This window comes from Anoplopoma fimbria, chromosome 6 (assembly GCF_027596085.1).
Source record: "Anoplopoma fimbria isolate UVic2021 breed Golden Eagle Sablefish chromosome 6, Afim_UVic_2022, whole genome shotgun sequence".
NCBI classification, from domain to species: Eukaryota; Metazoa; Chordata; class Actinopteri; order Perciformes; family Anoplopomatidae; genus Anoplopoma; species Anoplopoma fimbria.
This window is the reverse complement of record NC_072454.1, coordinates 12987325-13005777: the sequence shown is the minus strand read 5'-3', so window position 1 is coordinate 13005777 and position 18453 is coordinate 12987325. Positions and strand designations below refer to the sequence as shown.

General features: G+C 42.1%; 1 protein-coding gene across 4 annotated transcripts in view; it reads right to left on the bottom strand.

Annotated features, from left to right (window-relative positions):
* Positions 1–1527: 1527 nt before the first annotated feature.
* LOC129092299 (apoptosis-stimulating of p53 protein 2-like) overlaps positions 1528–18453 on the bottom strand; it is a 29584-nt gene continuing 12658 nt past the window's right edge. Inside the window, exons 5-21 of one of the 4 annotated variants that reach the window (XM_054600203.1) lie at positions 16910–16980; positions 16005–16106; positions 14136–14310; positions 13722–13903; positions 13411–13575; positions 13121–13159; positions 11475–11522; positions 9990–10173; positions 7759–7881; positions 7437–7558; positions 6904–7315; positions 4909–5759; positions 4050–4187; positions 3702–3835; positions 3261–3427; positions 2889–3088; positions 1528–2789 (exon numbers count right to left, since the gene is read on the bottom strand). In XM_054600203.1, the coding sequence (XP_054456178.1) occupies positions 2748–2789; positions 2889–3088; positions 3261–3427; positions 3702–3835; positions 4050–4187; positions 4909–5759; positions 6904–7315; positions 7437–7558; positions 7759–7881; positions 9990–10173; positions 11475–11522; positions 13121–13159; positions 13411–13575; positions 13722–13903; positions 14136–14310; positions 16005–16106; positions 16910–16980 (3155 nt within the window). In that variant the 3' untranslated portion in view covers positions 1528–2747. Of the gene's footprint in view, positions 2790–2888; positions 3089–3252; positions 3428–3701; positions 3836–4049; positions 4188–4908; positions 5760–6903; positions 7316–7436; positions 7559–7758; positions 7882–9989; positions 10174–11474; positions 11523–13120; positions 13160–13410; positions 13576–13721; positions 13904–14135; positions 14311–16004; positions 16107–16909; positions 16981–18453 lie in introns of those variants that run through there. The other 3 variants (XM_054600204.1, XM_054600205.1, XM_054600206.1) reach the window with 3 other exon arrangements.

Here is an 18453-nt window from a genome sequence, read left to right as displayed (position 1 = left end):
GGGGATTTGTGCAGCATAGGGGTTGTGTCTTAAACGTTCAGCTGCATTAATCCCATAGAACTCACAAAAGGGACACAAAAGAGGAAATCCACTGGAGTTTATGGACGTGGAAGCGTCACTGTAGCCGGTTACCATGGCAACAGAGGTACCTGAGAAAGTGGTGATGGTGGTTGGTTTGTATGAACACATACAGTAGGTTGTGGATACATTAGTTAGCCTACATCAAAGGGTGCAGCACTTCTGTTTCTCTCCCAGTTTGTCCTTGAATAATAATTATTAAAATGGATTGTTTCACCCACCTACCACTCTGCGACAGAGATCTATCCGCACAAGAAACACATCATACAATAGGACTCACCACCAGTCAGTGGAAATTATAGCTATATATTTTTTTTTATATATATTGTGTACAGGAATCTAGATCTAAACATTTTTTTAATTAGGAAGCTGATCTACTAAAACCTAAGATGTTGAACATGGTGAACATTGTACGACATTCAGTCTGTTGGTGCACCAATTTGGTCCGGACTAAAATATCTCAACAACTATGAGATTCATTGCCATATAATTATCTACATACATTCAAGGTCCCCAGAGGATGAACCAAGTAGTTTTGCTGCCTAAACCTAAGTGACGCCAAGGGGTCCTTGCCAAGCGTCTGTACAGTGATGAGTTGGGGATGAGAATGGGTTGATGTAATATTTAGGGCCATTGGAACATATAGAACCATTGGAACAAATAGGGCCATGGGAGAGCATAAATGTAGCGCTGGGGAACGTATAAATCTTTGTTATGTTTACATTATGTGCCGTATAAATCTGGGTAACATAGGGACATAGTAGCGTGAGCTCAGCTCCTAACCCAGGGAGTCTTTGGTGTGAGAGGTGAACACACACAGTCACCAGCAGTCACGTCAGCCCTATAATCTGTTTTACCTGCAGAAGATGGAGCACCACAAATTATTTATATGATGGATAAACACAAATGCATACATAGTTTTAGCACATCAATTATGTTTCTGTTATCTCCTTCTGAGGTTGTCATCTTTAACCCAGTTTCAATTTTAAGTTGTATTACGTGTGTATTGTTGACCCTTGTTATGTAGGTTAACAAGGGTCAACAATACAATAAAATGTTTTTGATGAGGACACAGGTCTGCAATAAAAGCATTAGTCGCAACAAGAACACTAGCCATATGTATTGAGATAAAATGCGTGGACATAAATAAAACATAGGACTATGTTTTTCATGACTGTCTTAGTCAAGTTTTATCAACTCGATCACTTAAACAAGATTTATTTATTTTACAACCTGCTCCCACACCTCAGTCTCTTATTCTATATTTGGATTAATTCTCCTGGAGGTGAACAGTAATCATCTGTCCAGCAGAGGGCAGCAACGATTGTGTAAAAAAAAAAACATGCATGGAGAGCAACATATTTCTACTCACCTTTACCGCAATTATGAGAAAACTGGAAAACAGTCTGTATTTGTGGTAAAACGAGAAGATTACAAAAACTTAGTATAAAGTATTTTATTGTAAATGTTTGAAATACTACAGTACATTTGTGGTTATAGTACTGACAGAAGGGCTAAAGAAAAAGTAACAAAAATAAATACATCTGCATTGACAGATAAGGGTTGAGTCTTCGGGGACTCATATTGTGTAAGTTCCGTGTTTTTGAATTTTTTATTTGACTTGAGAAATTGTTTCTGACTTTACAATATAGCATCATCATCGCTTACTGATTATTAAAAAGGATTCTGGTATTACGCTTGCCTTCTTAGATTATTATATTGTCATGAAATGGCTGTAATAAAATATTATTTTTCATACTGCATAACATCTCCTTCCTAGTCGAAGGGTTTCTAAAGAGTCCATTTTCATAACAATATAATTTCTACAGTAACTTTTCACTACTTTTTAAGACAGAAATACATGTATACACAGTATCTATGGCATCACAACCACATTGCAGGAAAGCAGACTGGCTTCCTGGGTATCATAGACCACAGAATAAACAGCAATAGATCGATCAAAAGCTTCGTCACCATATTTCCCACCAATCATCTCATTTTCTTTTTGTTTAGTCAGAACAGTGATGGTCACAACTGAAACTTTACGCCTCTAGTGCTGTTATAAAAAGGGGCAGAGTCAATCAACACAGGTGACAAAAAACAGGCACCCCAAAGATTGTCATGGTAACAGAACATTTTTAAAAGCATCATCATCATCATCATCATCATCCATCCACTCGTTCACCTCATGCAATTTAGAGCTCGACGTCTGTTAGAAAATCACCAGTAGCCCAGATTACTGGTTTTAAAAGACTATTCAAAAGTGTAAAAATGTCTCGCAAAGAGAATGCCGCTTGTTCCATTTATATCCCAACATTTGTGTTTCTGCCCGTTAAGAAATAGTTTGTGACACTAATTACATAAACAGCAGAAACAGTGGAATAAAGGAAAACAATGTCAACAGCGTCTTAAGTACACAGTACGCAGTGTGGCCTGGAAAAATAAGTGAGGGAGAATCCCTCTGTGGTAGATACAGGAAAAAAAGTGCCAGAAAGAGTTCATAGTTGATCCTTCATATCGTTTGGTCTGTCTCCGTCTCTTCATTTAAGCAGTGTCCTTCTCTTCCCCAGTCTGTTAAAGCCTTTGCGTGTGTGCGTGTCTGTCTGTGTGTGTGTGCGTGCGTGTATTTGTGTTTTGGAGAGTTCTGGCACACTGGAATGGGAAGCGTTTTAAGCCAGGGTTCTCTGTCTTTGCTTTATTCTGGGATAGAGCTGTTGGAAACAACAAGAAGACATGTCAACAATGCACATTTGTACACAGAATAATAAACACACTTATCTTCATCACTGTCTCAGTGACTCATGACTCACCCCTAGGAGGTTGCGGGGAATGTACCCCTCAGTGTCACCCATGCGCGCCCACCACCATTCTATCTCGTCCTCGTCCTCTCTGCGGACGATGGTCATGCAGTCTCCCTCGCGGAACATCAGTTCATCAGGGTTCTCGCCATTGTAGTCCCACAGACCGTAGACCACTCCCCTGTTCATGATGCCCATCTTCTCTTGCACACCTTAAGGTAGACAGATTTAAAGTAACAGAAAAATAATTAGCACAAAAGACTTAAGTGTCGTGAGTTTCTGACAGAAACACAGACAATTGAAATGAGTATAAAGAACAAAGCATGCGTAACATGGAGCAAAAAATAAAGAAATAAAAAATAATAACATAGCTTTTTTACTGACCGTAGAGGAACTGGGAGCACTGGGTGTAGCCTTCTTCCATCTCTTCACATTTATCAGCTGCCGTTTGCATATCACTGTAAGTCATAGCAAACACTGCTGCACCAGACTCCACCAGGAACTTGCACACTTGCACATTGTTGCAGGATGCAGCACAGTGAAGAGGTGTCCTGTGTAAGAGGGTGGGGGGGAAAAGACAAATGAGGTAAGAACAGAGGATACAGGAGAGGGAGATGAGAAACACCAACCACTAAAGAGTAAGACTGGAGAGTGAGACTTTCAAAATACTTTCATTTATGACTGCACTTCATACAGGGTTCTGTTGTTAACCAGCTCATACTGTTTGATAATACTTAGAGTTGAATTGAAGAAAAAAACAAAACACTGATAATAACAGTTTGGACTGGTCTGAATCTGTCGTGTCAGAAGCGAACTTGAACTCACCAGCCGTCACTGTCAGCAGCATTGACATTGACACCAAACTGAACCAGAAACTTGACAATCTCTGTATGTCCGGCACAGACAGCATTGTGTAGGGCGGTGATTCCTTCATCGTTGGGCAAACTGGGATCTTCCACCTGTGAATGAGAAATTACAATGAGTGAAGGGAGACAGTTTCATTTTTGCATGAGCAAATTGTGAAATACAACTTCTTTTAGATATCTCTAATATAAACTTCTATGATACAGTCATAGCTGACTTACACAGCAGAAAAACAAGTTAAAAAAAACTAATTATATAATGTGATTTTATACATAATAACTATGTTATACTACGGAGGAAATGTCTTACTTCATAGATGATCCTCTGGACCAGGTCAAACTCTCCCTCCAGAGAAGAGTCCAGCAGCAGAGCCAGTGGGTTGAACTTCACTCTCATGTCGTGATCAATGCGTTCAGAGCCAAGCTTGCGCAAGTTGGTCCTCTTTCCCTAAAGACACAATCATAACGGCGTATCACAGAGATGACCTAAAGCAGCCATTACAATACAGATTGATGTAAAAATCTAAGACGTGAGACTGCAGAGTCTCATGCTGAAGTATGTCCTGCTGAAGAGCAGGCGTCCGCTCTCTGTTGTGTTCAATCTGGACTGAGAGCAGAGGAGGGACTTGTTTTCCGTCTCAAAGTGCATCGCTAATCCAGTTTATCCACAAACATTCATTCCACTAAAACCATGATTATGCAAAAAAATGGGTCTAAAATGGAGGTAAAAAGGTCATATTGCTAATTTCTCACTGGTTTGTCCTTGTTGGGTAAAACCAGCCATAAACCCACTTAAGGAGTTTCACTAAGAGCTTAACAACAAGTACATGTAAACTGGTGTTTATTTTCAACAAAGAACGTGAGAAAGTGGGGTCGGTATCCGCTTAGTGTAGGCGGAATAAAGTCCATTTTCTCCAGAAACAATAGCAGTACTTGATAGGGATTATCTAATTATATAACGTCAGACCAGGTCACCAGTAGCAGGTCATTAAGAAGTAGATTGTGTACTAACTGTAACTCATGACTTGTCCCTGTGGTACTTACAAACAAACATGTGAGGGGATTTAAAAAACACACGGAGCACAAAAGGATAATCTATACTGTAGACTGTGGGGCTGAATTGACACAAACATAATATTGTTTCAACAGTTTTAGGTGGTGCTTCATACCGGTGGCAGCGTGACCTGGCCAGTGACCTCTGGTGCCTTCATGTAAAAGGTGTCCTCTCCCAAGCCGTCCTGCTCTGCTCCGCTGGGGTATGGGGGTGGTGGGTAGGGGGGGAACTCTTCCAGGAAGCCCTCTGGAGGTGGAGGAGGCAGGTTGGCTATTGCATCCTCCAACCCAACTTGGGGTGGTGGTGGGAAAAGAGCGTCATCTGGCCTGGGTGCCGGGTGGGATGGGGGCGGAGGGGGGTTAATGTCCTCGCTCTTGTGGCGGGCTGAAGGCGGTTTGGTCTGCTCAGCGGGCCCTGGGACGGGGACTTTAGCACCTATGTGGGATGGGAGCTGTCCTCCCTCCACAGTCTGTCCCGTCTCCGATGGGTGGTTCTCTGCACCACTCGGATGGCTCGGAACATGTGGCCCCACAGACCCCTCCGCCGCCTTCTCTGCTTCACCAGCATAGGTTGGGGTGGTTGGTGTAGTCACAGTCTCCATGGCTGCCAGTGTGGTCTTCTGGTAGAGGAGTTTCTGAATGTTGGGCCCCGCGGGACCCTCTGGTTCGGTGATGGAGCTGCGTTTCTTCAGGGGCCTTGGGGCATTGTAGAGCTTCTTCCTCAGGGCTTCCAGGTCTCCATCACTCTGATGCCTGTAGGGATTGGAAATGAAGGGGAGCAGCTTGGTGGGGCTGAGGGGCCGGGGGATGCGTTCCGTTTCTGGTTGGGGCCCCTCAGACGGGCTGGGACCCACGTTGTTGGGTCCATTGTGGTCAACCTCATATTCTAGGCCGGGGGAGCGCCGGTCCATGTAAGGGTTCTCTGGATGTAGGGAGCCTCCACCGGGGATCACTGGTTTACCATACACTACAAACACAGATAGGAAAACAAGTGTCAAAGCTGAGTGTTATAGAGTAATAATTATAATACGGAGCCTCATTAGCACAGCCTTAAAGTCATGATAACAAAACCAAACTTATCATGCTTATTAATCCTGAGTTACCAAACTTCAACCCTGCTACCTGACTTACCCAGCCTGTGAGACTTGTTTCAGGTCAGCAAAGTGCTGAGCTTTGAGAAATTTTTCCACCAATGCACTACTTGTGTTTTATATGAGTTTCTACACCTGTTGCCTAATAACATTTTAGTGTTAAATATAAATCATTGCTTAAAGAGAGCATTGTTCAAGAATGTTTAACTGATGCAAATATTCGTTTAAGGCGCACTTGAAATACCTTTTTCTTTGAACTCGTGCTTTATGAGTGCTACACACCTACACAATCAGTTTCTATAAATGAAATACCATGTCAGTCTAAATAACTGTATAATGGATTACTTAATTATACTGGACCTATTTACTCATATTTGACTTAGTCTTTTCTATCCACGGCTTTCATTGCATCTCTTTCAGGAGGGTGTCTTATATAACATTGCAAAATAATATTGCATTCATTAAACAGAGTTAGCATGGATTAAATGAAAATCTTTAGAACAGACCAAGCGCTATAGAAAAATATGTTCCTTTTAATTTCCTCAGCTCCAGTCAGAAGCTGCAGGTACGGTTGCCTGTGATTGCGTTTGTAGAGTGAAGATCTAACAGATGGCTTAGCTCCTCTGGTCAGTGGTGTGTGAATATTTTCTTCCAGGCAGCAGAGCAGATTTACCTTACGGTGAATATATCTCAAGTGACACAAGATAGTACTTTTCTTAACCCTTGTTTACATCTAGACATCTTACGTTTGGATCATACCTAGTCACTCTTCAGATAAATATTTTATTCCACTCAGAGTGATACTGTGTTCAGTATCTACACTCTTTCTAGAGATAACTCTTTGATTTTTTTGTGTTACAATGGATTTATGTCTAATAAAAAGTGTGACCCTATATTTCTACATGTAATCTATCTAAATGCATTTTTTTTTAAAAGAAGAATGACCGCATTCATCTGAGTCACCTCAACAACACTATTCAAGCGCAACATTTAAAAAACGTTCCAACTGGATATTCTTACCACTGACAAATCCATTGGTGCGGCTCTGCGACCTGACGAGAGCGCCCTGCACACCAGGCGGGTTGAAGGGCTTCCCAGCGCCAGGCTGCTGGGTGTACATGGAGTAAATGGAGCTGGCCGCTAAGGTCTGGGGCTTACTCATGTTGGCATCTTTGGAGGAGGGCAGCTCTGGGGTGAAGGGCCGTACGGTGGCTGCAGGTGGAGTGTCCTGCTTGGAGGGTAGGGGGAGTGTCTGGCTCTGTGAGGGTGGTAGAGGGGTGCGGCCCTGGGCAGCCTGGGGCTGCTGGCTGTGGGTCTTGGTTTTGGGGAAGGTGCCTGTGTTAAGACCTGGTTTGCCGTAGGGCACGACACCAGGGCCTTTTGGTTTGGTGGGAACAGGAGGAGGCACCTTGACAGGAGCTTTGGGAGCAGACTAGAGAGAGAAAGAGCTAGTTAGATGCCAGGGTGTAAATTAAAAAAAATAATATTGGTATATACTAAATCCGATTTTTTCACTCTGAGGATGTTAAGACAATGTTTCCATTCCCTCTCACCTGAGCGTCTCTGACCAGGTCCTCACTGCTCTGGTTTTTGCGGAGGGAGGTGGCGGGAACCTCCGTTGGCTCAAACATGGAAAATGGACGCACCTTCCTGTCCCTCTTCAGTTCCGTCTCATCTATGCAAAAAAACACAGGCAGAGGCAGTTATCAGTTTGGTCTCATGTTCAAACACAGTGTGACTCTATGGTAGAACGGAAGCCCTTTTGAAAGCCGAGTTCTGTCACATGACTGTAGTTTCCGTTACAGTAAGGATTTGTAGGATTTGTAGTCCAGTATCTCTCGACAGGCTGTATGTGCATGTATGCATGTCTCTTACCTAATTCTGTGTTAGAGTTGGCGTGAGAGGTCATTCGTGGCAGTGTTGAAGATGGACCATGACCATTTGTGTTGGATTCTGGACCTGAAGAGCCCCAGTCCGCCAGCTTGGAAGGCTGTAGGCCTGGGGGACCGGCAGGAGAGGAGAAAGAGAAGAAGAAAAAAACGAGAGGCATAGAATTTAATGTTAGTATGAAATACGTTATATTTTACATAAGAATAAGGCAAAACAAAGTGAACAGTTGGGAAACTATCTTCAGCCATTATTTATCCAGATAAACAGAGACGACACAGAGCTGTGTGTTATGCAGGGTCACACAGAACAAAAATAAAAAAAGACAAAACACAGTGATTTTTGAAGCATTTTGCCTCCCTTGTTACTCATCATTTGTTGTTTTGGTTGACTGACTAAGACTCAGCCCCTGGCCATGCATGTCCGCAGACATCCACAGTCAGATGAGCCACAAAAGCATGGGGCTCTTGCCACTAGCAAGAGTAGCATCACATTAAAGATTGTAAAACATGATGATTTTCATCAAAATGCCTGCAGACTGTAGTTAAATGCTCCTCCTCAAGAGGTGTAATCAAAATACACCAACAAACTCACACACACACACACACATTTTGCAAACAAGACCTGATTTGGTTGGTCAGAATCCGCACAAAATGTCAGTTCAACTGAAGGTTATGTATTTGTTCCAACTGACCCATTTAGGGTGGCGGGAAAAGAACTGAGAGAAAGCTCAACAAACACGCTTTAACAAACGGAAGCAAAACAAGGAAACGGGACCAAAGATCCAGCTAGGAAATTATGAAAATATCTCCTTCATCTTTTTCAATGAGAATCACTCATGAAAAATAAACACATGCCTTTGAAAAGCAGAAAGCCACAAACACTAACACAAGTGTGTACCTTTTCTCTTAGCCCGCAGCTCTTTCAGAGGCTTAAGCAAGAACATGGCTTCTGAGGAAGATGCATTCAAAAGACAAGAAAAACAAAGTAGCCTTAGAGCTCCGAATCTTCCTTTGCTCTAGACAGCTGTTGGCTGGGCCCAGGCAGGGGCCCCCCTGAGGGGCCACGCAGAGACCAGCACACAACCCCCAGGAGCCTGCCTGATGCTATGCACAACATCCCTGCTAGAGAAGAACCAGGAATGGGTGTATACTGAGAGCAGATTCGTTTGCATCTCCGCCCTTCCCTATCTCTCGTCTTCCCATACTGCAAATCAACTCAGCATGCAGAAATAATTGCGTGCAACATCATGACAGACTGGGAAAAACCTATTACTTTTACTTACTGAATGTGGAATAGCTTTAAATAGAAAAACACGGACTGATGAGGAAGTGAGAGAGCGAATGAGACAGATTGGGCCTTCTGTTGTTGTTGTGTAATGACTCATTTTGGTGTCGGATCATTCATTTTTAATAACATGAAGCACACTGCTCGCCCACTATCCACTGTGGGACTGATTTAAGGTTTAAGAGAGCGAGACTAGAGATGGAGGGCGTGAGAAAGAATTACTGAGGAAGAGGATGGCACAGAAGAAGTGGAATATGTTGCTCCGGTCCGTCATTGGTTTGGGCAGACTTTGTTCCACTCCATTACCAGTACACATGCTACTTCAGTCTGGGGGGAAACGGTGCTGGTGTAACAACAGCTTACACTCAAAGTTTAAATTTTAAAAAGACAAAAAGAAGAGTGGCATAAAGAGACACACACCGTGGCAATGGTTCAAATATTAGTTCACTCACTGCAAAACATATCAAGAGTTGTTTAGCTAAAGTAAGGAGACTGGAAGACAGAGTTCAAAGTTCAGGCTCAACAAAACTCACAACACACCATCCAGGAGGAAACTAGATACCTTCTGAGCTCAGACTGACATCACAGCCAGCCTGTGTCCCAGACTCCTCTGCTCCTGCTTGAGGCAGGACAGTCTCTCAATTATTAATTAGTCACATTTCAATAAATAAATAAAAATATTAACATACCAAATTCCATGATGACATTCACAAAGACACACAGAGAACAGTAGTTAAAGACTCTCTCCTTACAAGTTTGTGATCAGAAAATGTAACTCTGCTGAGCTGTTGCTGACTCAGCAATCGCTAAATGTTAGTTGGTGAAATGATATGTAAAACGACAGAAGGGACAAAGTGAAGGATCGCAGAGTCATGACCCTAAAGGAAAAGAGGTGAGAGGTTACAGATAATGTGTCGTCTCTGGCTGCTCACCTGTGCCGGCCTTGCTCTGTGGGTCGTGGGCCGGTAGGGTGGCGGTGCCGTCTGGGTAGGCCGGTTTAACAAGCAGGTCGTGCCTCACTGGGCCCCTGGGCATGGTGGACGACTGGATGTATGGGCCAACCGCCGCCACACGAGACGGACCTGACTGCTGTCCGGCTGGACCATCGGAGGGAACCTGCACAGTGAAAGGTTATGAGAGAAAAAGATTAGAGGAGCCTGTTAGAGCAGCAAAGGTCAGTGGGAGTAATCTTAAATATCTTGTATTACGGCAGAGAGCAGAAAGAGGGAACACACTATTTAGACACGGTGACCGAAACCGTATCTGATGTGTTTTATTAATGATACAAAAACAGTTGAGATTGAGATGAGTATCACTGAAAGCATGCTGAAATCATTGTTAATGTTGAGGCACTCTTCAACAACACTAAAAATCTATAGCAGCCCTCAGAGGCTGTGATGTTCATTACGTGACAAAAGAAAGAAATGTAATGAAGGTTGAAAAATGGTGAGACAACTTGGTATACTTAAGATTCTTGCCAGTAGGAGGCGAAAATATAAACTTTGGCCTGAGGGTAGCATGTCGTTACTCAAATCAAAAGGATTTATTCTGGTTAGTGTGGAAGTGTTCAAAGATTTGCAAGGCAGTCCTCATTTTTCTAACCTGTGAGTGGTGCTAGCAGAACGGGCATTAGAGTGAGACAGTAATGAACGTTTGTGAGGCGTACTGTCATGATGTTGAGTCTAGGAAAAATGGAATTAAGACCTGCTGGTAGGACTTGATGATGGGTCATGGTTCTCTGAGGACCATGTGCAATATAATCAACCCAACAGTTATTTTGATGTTTAACTGAGACCAAAATGTTGGAATGACAGACCAACATCGGCATCATCCGTGTGCCTTGAACCACGCACACTGGTATTTAGGTGTTTTAGCAATCCCTCAGTTTAATTGTAACTGAATAACCATGTTGCTTCAAGAAAATGCATGGATTACTGTTGCTGATGTAGAAAGAGTTAGCTTACCCGGTTTATTAAGTATTCATAAATTTCATTTTATTAGCATGGTGCTTTTTTATAATACTTGATGTAAAATCCTCACTGACGGTACAACCTCTTAAATCCTGCAGCTTAAATTGAGGCTTAATTGAGGACATTGTAGTTAGAGGAGAGTAACTTTGTCACTGATTCAACCTCTCACAGAAGAATACAAATGCCTGTGTGCTTTCCAAACCCAAAACACACTTCAAACCTAGGCTAAGCTATCAAACCATCTTTCTAAAGACAGCTCATCGTATCCTACAGTTAACGTCATTATGACAAGCTGTCTCTTTCAAACGAGATGAACATGGCTCACGTTGCCCGTCAAGGGTCTGGAGCAGAAAAAGAACTAATAGAATCTAATGAGTCATACTGAAGAGATCAGGTCAGAAAGAAAAAAGAGACGCATATGTTCAGCTCCGACTCTAGTTTAGTTACCTGAAGATGAGTGTCTTTTGAAGCCCTCTCTTTACCAGGATAGCCATTCTTGAGAAAAACAAAAGCACAAACATGCAACAGCAGTTCAAATGACCGAATATTCCCCTTTTTCCAATTTAAGATCAGCCTAAACTGCTAAACTACGTCTCTCTAAGACGGTGCAGGATTGCCTCTGTGCTGGCAGTGCTCAGACTACTTCTCTTCAGTCAGTGTGGTCATACGTGCTTGTTGTGTGATGTCAGCCAGACGCTTGCTGTTTGGTTTGAGGAGAGAGCAGCTTGGATGGAGTGTGTCTTTGTGCTAGTGTGAAAAAGGCCCACTCATTATGATTCCAGGCAGGGTGTGGGTAAATCACCTCCTCACTAGGGCCTATTCATGCCTTCATCTCTAAACCACACACACACACACACACACACCTTTCTCTGTTCTGTTTCTACTTTATTATGTATGTCGAGGGGACATCAAAAGAGAAGTTAGGCTTCTTTAAAGTTGGATTAGGGATGCAAGTTGCTAATTCATCTAAAAAGGTTTCCAGCAGAGCTTCAGAAGGATTTCTTAAATATCCATAACATGTATTATTAATGTTCTAACTTATAGGTCACTTAGGATCTTGTACACTGTATTTGCTAGGGAAAAATGGCATTCTGCAGACTAAGAGGTAATTCTTGTATCTAAAACACAGAAAAGAATCTGATGGCACTGAAAACAAACAGCTCTGTGATTTGCACTACAAAGTTATCAATCAGCTTTATATCATGAAAAACAATCTTTGAGGTTAATTGGTTGAATGTTAATTTGGTTAAAAGAAAGAAAGTTATTGGTGAAGCCCAATGAAACACCTTAATTATGTCTGAGATGAAGTTGACCCTATCAGGGGAACTTATTCAGAGTACATAATTAAAGAAATGACTGCATAGAGGACAAAGTAAAGTGATAATAAGAGTGGAAAAACATAAAATCATCGATCATCCAATCAGAATGAAAATGTTTTCTTTTTTTTGGCCACCCTTACATCTTTGCTATCCCTAAACAAGCATCCTCAAGCAGGAAATATGTTAATTTTTCTTCCTCACAAGTCTGTTGACTCTTAATTACGGTCCCATGGCAACCTGTGTTCAAAACAACTCCTGGAAAGGGGAGAGGGGAGCTGAGGAGCAAAGGAGACAACAGGCAGCGAACTCTGAGCCAAAACTTTGACAGCATTTAGAGCTAGTGCAAAGACTTATTCCTAGTAAGTGTTGAACCCTGCTATGTATTTAATATTAAATGTGTTTTGAAAAGCCATTGTTTTTTAGTAAAGTGGTTCTTGCCTTTAGTAAACAGATTATTTGCCTTTTCCTGTGTCCGTGGAGTTAAATAAGATAGCATCTCCTCGGACATTCCTGCCTCTCTGAGATGCCACCCTGCACTCATTACTCCTCTCTCATCTTCATGAGTTGTTTCTGCCAAATGGGACTTAAACACAGCTGAGTAAAGAAGTGGGAGTGTAAACTCAGATGCAACTGTGTGACATGATCAAAACTATGATCAATCCCCACCAGCATTCTCAGACAGAGAGATCAAAGAATTGAAAAAAGACGGATAGGAGTGGACTCCTTCCACAGAGAGGGGGTCACTTGGTTTTTCCCACACAGAAGATAGCTTACGTTGGCATGGGTGAGTTCTGAATGCCACGGCATCTGAGGCTTCAAGGATGTAAAGAGAGATACAAACATCCTTTATTATCTGGCCACTAGGTGGAGCTCCGATTAAAACCATTTCCATCACTTATTTACAGATATGAATGACAGTGGCTTGAGAAATTGTGAGAAAGACAAAAAAAAACCAATCAAAGCTAACTGAACAGCGTTCACAAAATGTTGCAGATGGTACTTGAGGGGGTTCTGTGTTACGTTATGTGAATGTTTTTATGCTGTTGTGACGTAATAATACTTACAGGCAAGTTCTCTTTCTGCTGCAGCGCTGCCTTCTTCTTCCACAGCCGATCTCGAAGCTCAGTGATCCGTTTGTCCATCGCAGCCACCTCCAGGTTGCGCTTGTTCAGGCCCTCTCTCTGCTGTTGCAACTTAGAGTTTTGATCCTGGTTGAGCTTATTCCTCAGCTGGCAGCCAAGAAAGACAAAGGATGAGGACAAAAACAAAGAAATGGTTAAATGTTGGTGCTCATTTAAAAAATAAAAATACAGTCTTTGGAGCTCTATTTTGTTTTGGTGTTGAACTTAATTTAGTCAATATTATTTCTGCACACCTGTAGCTCCTTGTAGAGGCGGTCTAGTTCAGCCACAGAGCTCTGGTTGTCATGGAAGTTGTCCATTTTGCCATTTTTGAGCAACTCCAGCTGTCGGCTAAGCTCTTCCACCTTGGAAGCAGCCATCACTAGTTCTTTCTGTTTCTGCTGGAACAGGTTGTTCATCTGCTCTATCTCCTCCACTGGAGAGGGAGAGGCATGAAGAGAGAAGGTGGAAAGAGGGAACAACAGGTAGAGAGAAGGTGTGTGAAGATGATGGAGGCAGAGAGGTGTGAGAAACAGAATATCATGAGGACAGAAAGTTAAAAGGAAGACATTGTGTTTCAATCACTAAAATCAAATCCTCCATGCCTCAGTCATACAAAATGTCAAGCATGCATCCATTCGTAAAATTCAGTTAGTCCATTGGCTTACCCAGTTTGCCATTGCTGAGGCGTTTCTGCTCCACTTGGCCCTTGAGGGCCCGGACCTTCTTGAGCCGAGTTTCTTGGTTCTCGATGTTCTCTCGGAGGCGCTGCAGCTTCTCCTGCTCAGAGGCTTGCTGCTGCTGCCGCTGCTCCTGCTGCTTCAAGTAGCGCAGCCGCTGCTCCTGGAAAGACAAAAGCGCCGAAAAGAGAGCACGAAGCAAAGGTCAGACACATAATAAACTACATCCCTGTTAACTTTCATTTATGAGTAATCCATGGCCGAGTAATCCTCAACAGCTGCTGTACAAGTTTCCTGGAGAAAAGCACTGAACTACACACTTAGATGTTAGGGGCTAGCAGTAAAAAGCCTGTTGTAGGAACATAATTCCCCCTGTAACTCCTGAGGACTGTTATGAATGCATTTTATAACAACATGTCTGGTTAAACAAGGGTTGAGAAAACAGTCTGTGGAGTTCCGACATTCTGTAGAGTTAAATGGCATTAAACATTCAAAAACCAAAAGTCAGACTTGAACTCTGACACACTGTGCTTTACACCTGACCTAGCTCTCCCAAACGGGTTCTAAGATAGCACACAGTCTCTATCGGGAAGTGAGCCAGGTGATGTATGCTGATGGTAATGCCTGTTTGTTTACTTGACTTATGAGGGCGACTTGTAAGTGTACATGACTGCTTGAGGCTACATTCCTTGGCTTGCTAAATCATCCTCAGGCAAAAGTTGATTGGATCAGAATGCTTAGAGGGTTAATGACACAGGTTTCAGCAAAGAGAACATATTTAAGGATGTGTACTGAAACAAAAGAGAAAGACACAAGGTATTTTTTAAGTTATCTTATTACAGTACATATGTCTGGACCAGCAGAACAGAAGCATTGTAGGTGCCTCAGCAAGAACCAAAAAATGCGTAGGAAGAAAAATGGTCAGCCAAGTATTTCATTATATCACTCCTGTTTTCTGTCATATGTCTTTCCCACAGCCTCAAGTCCTAAGCAAGAAAAAACAGGATTTTAAAATATGAGATGAGTCCTGCACAGTGAGAATCAAAGGCAGGCAGCTGTCTCAGGCGTCTCAAATTATAAACAGTACACCTGCAGCCATCCACAACTCATCAAACCTGTCTATCACAACTAGGTGTTTAACAGACCACTGTTGAAAGTTTGACTGATGATCGTTATTGGCCAATATTAGGTAAAAGATGCAATCAGGACATCAGCATTTATGCTTTTCTTGTCACTGAACTCTGATAATGTTTCATTGTAAACAACCAATCGGCGCTGAAATTGACAGGAGAACAAAGTTCTCGTTCAGTTACATTATGATGCGTTCAGGGTGTGTCCAGTGAAAATTAGTATTGGTTGATGGTAAATTATAAAGTTATCCTGATGTGTTCACATGTAATCTCGTCAAATGTAGTGTTATTGAATAAATCCAGTTGTTTGAAGGAGATGTTTTTACAACAACATAAAAAGGTCTTTTTTTCCTGTTTACAATACCTCTAAGCAGTTAATTTAGTTATATTTGCTCTCTTTTTTATTTATTTTGTGCTGATCCGATCTGTGATCCGATCCGTGAGTTTTATGATCCGTTGCACACCTAATCACAACCACCAGGTGCACTCTGTCTTAGCATTTATGTTTTCAGAAGTGCAGTAGACTTTTTTTTAGTACCTTTGTTTTGTGTACCATCTCCCCACTTTCTCCCAATTACCCCCTCTTTAATCTATCTCCATTATTTTGTCTCTCCTCCTCTGGCTTTAACTTTCATCTCCAGCACTTAAACCTCTCCGTCCCCTGAATCCACCCGTCTCTGTACCAGTCCTCATCCCCCCTTTCATCTTGCACTCTGTCTTAACTCACCTTGGAAGCAAGGAGCTGTTGTTGACTTTCTATTTGTTGCTGCTGTCTGGCAGCCATCTCTTGTAGTTCGGCCAGCGTCATGTCCATCCGGGGTGTTGCCACCTGGGCAGAGGTTAATAAAGGGACAATGAACAAAAGAAAACACATTTAATCTTGTGTTGTAATACACACTCTATTATTCAGTCATTAAAAGGTCTAAAACAAGACAGCAACTGTTCTATTGAAATCAGAAAAGCAAAAGCAGCAACAGACAAACACAGGTTGGTAAATTAGTGGAGCAGTCCCTTTATCTTTCCTAAAATGAGGACTGATGTAGACCATTTTTATTATATCAGGATCGTAGAACAACATGTTTTTTCAAGTGACATTCTCAACTTGCTGATTATATAAACCATCATGTCGATGTTATGATGCACTGATTAATTTTTCATTTGCATTTATACACTGCAGGGTGTTTTTGAATTGAATTAATTAATACCCCTTAGTAAATCATCAAGCTGGCTTGTTGTTCGGTATAAAGAAAAGAAAAAAAACCAGGTCACAGCATTTATGTTAATAATGAAATCAGTAACCCACATCACAGGAATAAAAATAAAAAAGGAAATAACTTGCTGGTGATGCATCTAAACATCTTCGACCTGCAATGAGTAAAGGAAGCTATGGCTGTAATTCTAATGGTTTTTAATTGAGGGGCAGTAAAAAGTCTTTGTAAAAGAGTTCCAACCTAAACTTAAGAATAAAATAAAATGACTGAGTGTGCTAAAGTATGGATAGAGTGTTTACAGTGATTAATTGGGTCGGATAAAATATTTTGTGAGAATAAAACAAAGATCTTCTCTTAACAATAGAAAAACATTCTGCTGAAAGTATTTTGAATTGTCTAAAAATAAGACACACAAACTCACCCCATTCTCCATTCTTCTGTCTGGGGGACCTTTCACTCCATTCCTCTTCTGTTCTGAACCTCTTGACCCACCTGAGTAACCAATACGACAGAAGACTCTATCAGACATCATGATCTACTGTAGGTCTACATCTTAATTGATGGCCTCAGTTGAGTCCAAACCCCCCAAAAAAGGCAAAGAAGCAACTATTGGCAGACAACTGTGAAAATGACTTCCCCTTGCCTTTTTGCCTATCACTGTCTCTAACCAACATGGGTGGACAATTTACAGCTTTCTCTGGACAACCCTGCAGAGGAGATTGTAGATCAGTAGACGGCTCGGCAAAAACAGTCTGGCTAGTGCTGAATGATCTTGGCTCCTTTGGGAAACAACTGGGATCAGTGTTCTTTGTGACTTGCAGTAATCTAAGGATTTAACCTAATACATAATCGTCTGGGTCCGTGTATGTGCATGCCTGTATACATAAATGCACTTATATCCTTCAATGCTACTGGCATTTGACAGCTAAGAGGAGGGGGTCTGGCAATCCAGATCCCATCCTTAAAGCCTTGGCCCATGACCAAAGCCCTTTAGCTTGCATAATGGTTTTAGATGACCTTCGACATACAGTATGCATGTTAAATACACGCACTGTTAGTGTTGGTGTGAACATAACACCATGCTCAGGCTCAATAAGTGTTATTGAGTGTGAGGTTATTTAGCTAGCTCACTTCAGCGGAGAATACTTTTGTCCTCTGACCTGGTTAGAAAGAACACAGACCTGCATAACAAAAGGAAATGTGAACATAAAACTGACTCCGTACTACAGGTAGGGCTGAGGACAGTACAATACTATTTACTTTAATAATATTACCACCACAGAAACAGGAGACCACATGAACCCATCCTTAATAAAAACTTTGGTAACAGAAAAAAGGTAACACAACTCTGTGTTACAAACACTGAGCAGAGCAAAGCTAACAGTGTGGGAAAACAAGAGCAAGCTAAGATAACAGGAAGAGAAAACAGCCATCTAATCCCTTGGCCAGACTCAAGCTGTGAGGGGTAAAAGGGCTTAGTTACGCAACTGGGAGCTGAGAGGATAGCGCACGACCAAAATACTAGAGTTTTCCGTGTTCCTGAGAAAACTGAAAAGTAACAGGCTTATGACGATGTGGCTGGGACACCCTGGCCTCCAACAGTACGGCTTAATAAGGCCTGTTCAAGGATTTTAAGCCTGCTAATATAAAACCCTTTCCCGGATAAAGGCAGTCTTCAGAGTACCACAACCAAAAATCTGCAGTGTAAGAGGAGAGGTTGTCTGGTTCATTCTCAACCTCAAAACAGGCTGTTTATGTTAATTCCCTTCAAAGAATCATTAACGCCAGGGTGGTTGTGTTTACGTTTAGAGGCTGCAGGCATCTCTGGAGTTTACTACGTTGGTGTCAAATGTCTTTTCTCGGGGGATTGACCTCGTCCAAGTCATGACTCTTATGTGGGAGACCATAGAAACCCTTGGTTCAGCTTCATTCCCTGTTGTATGTACGGTAAGGCTGGTTGGTGGA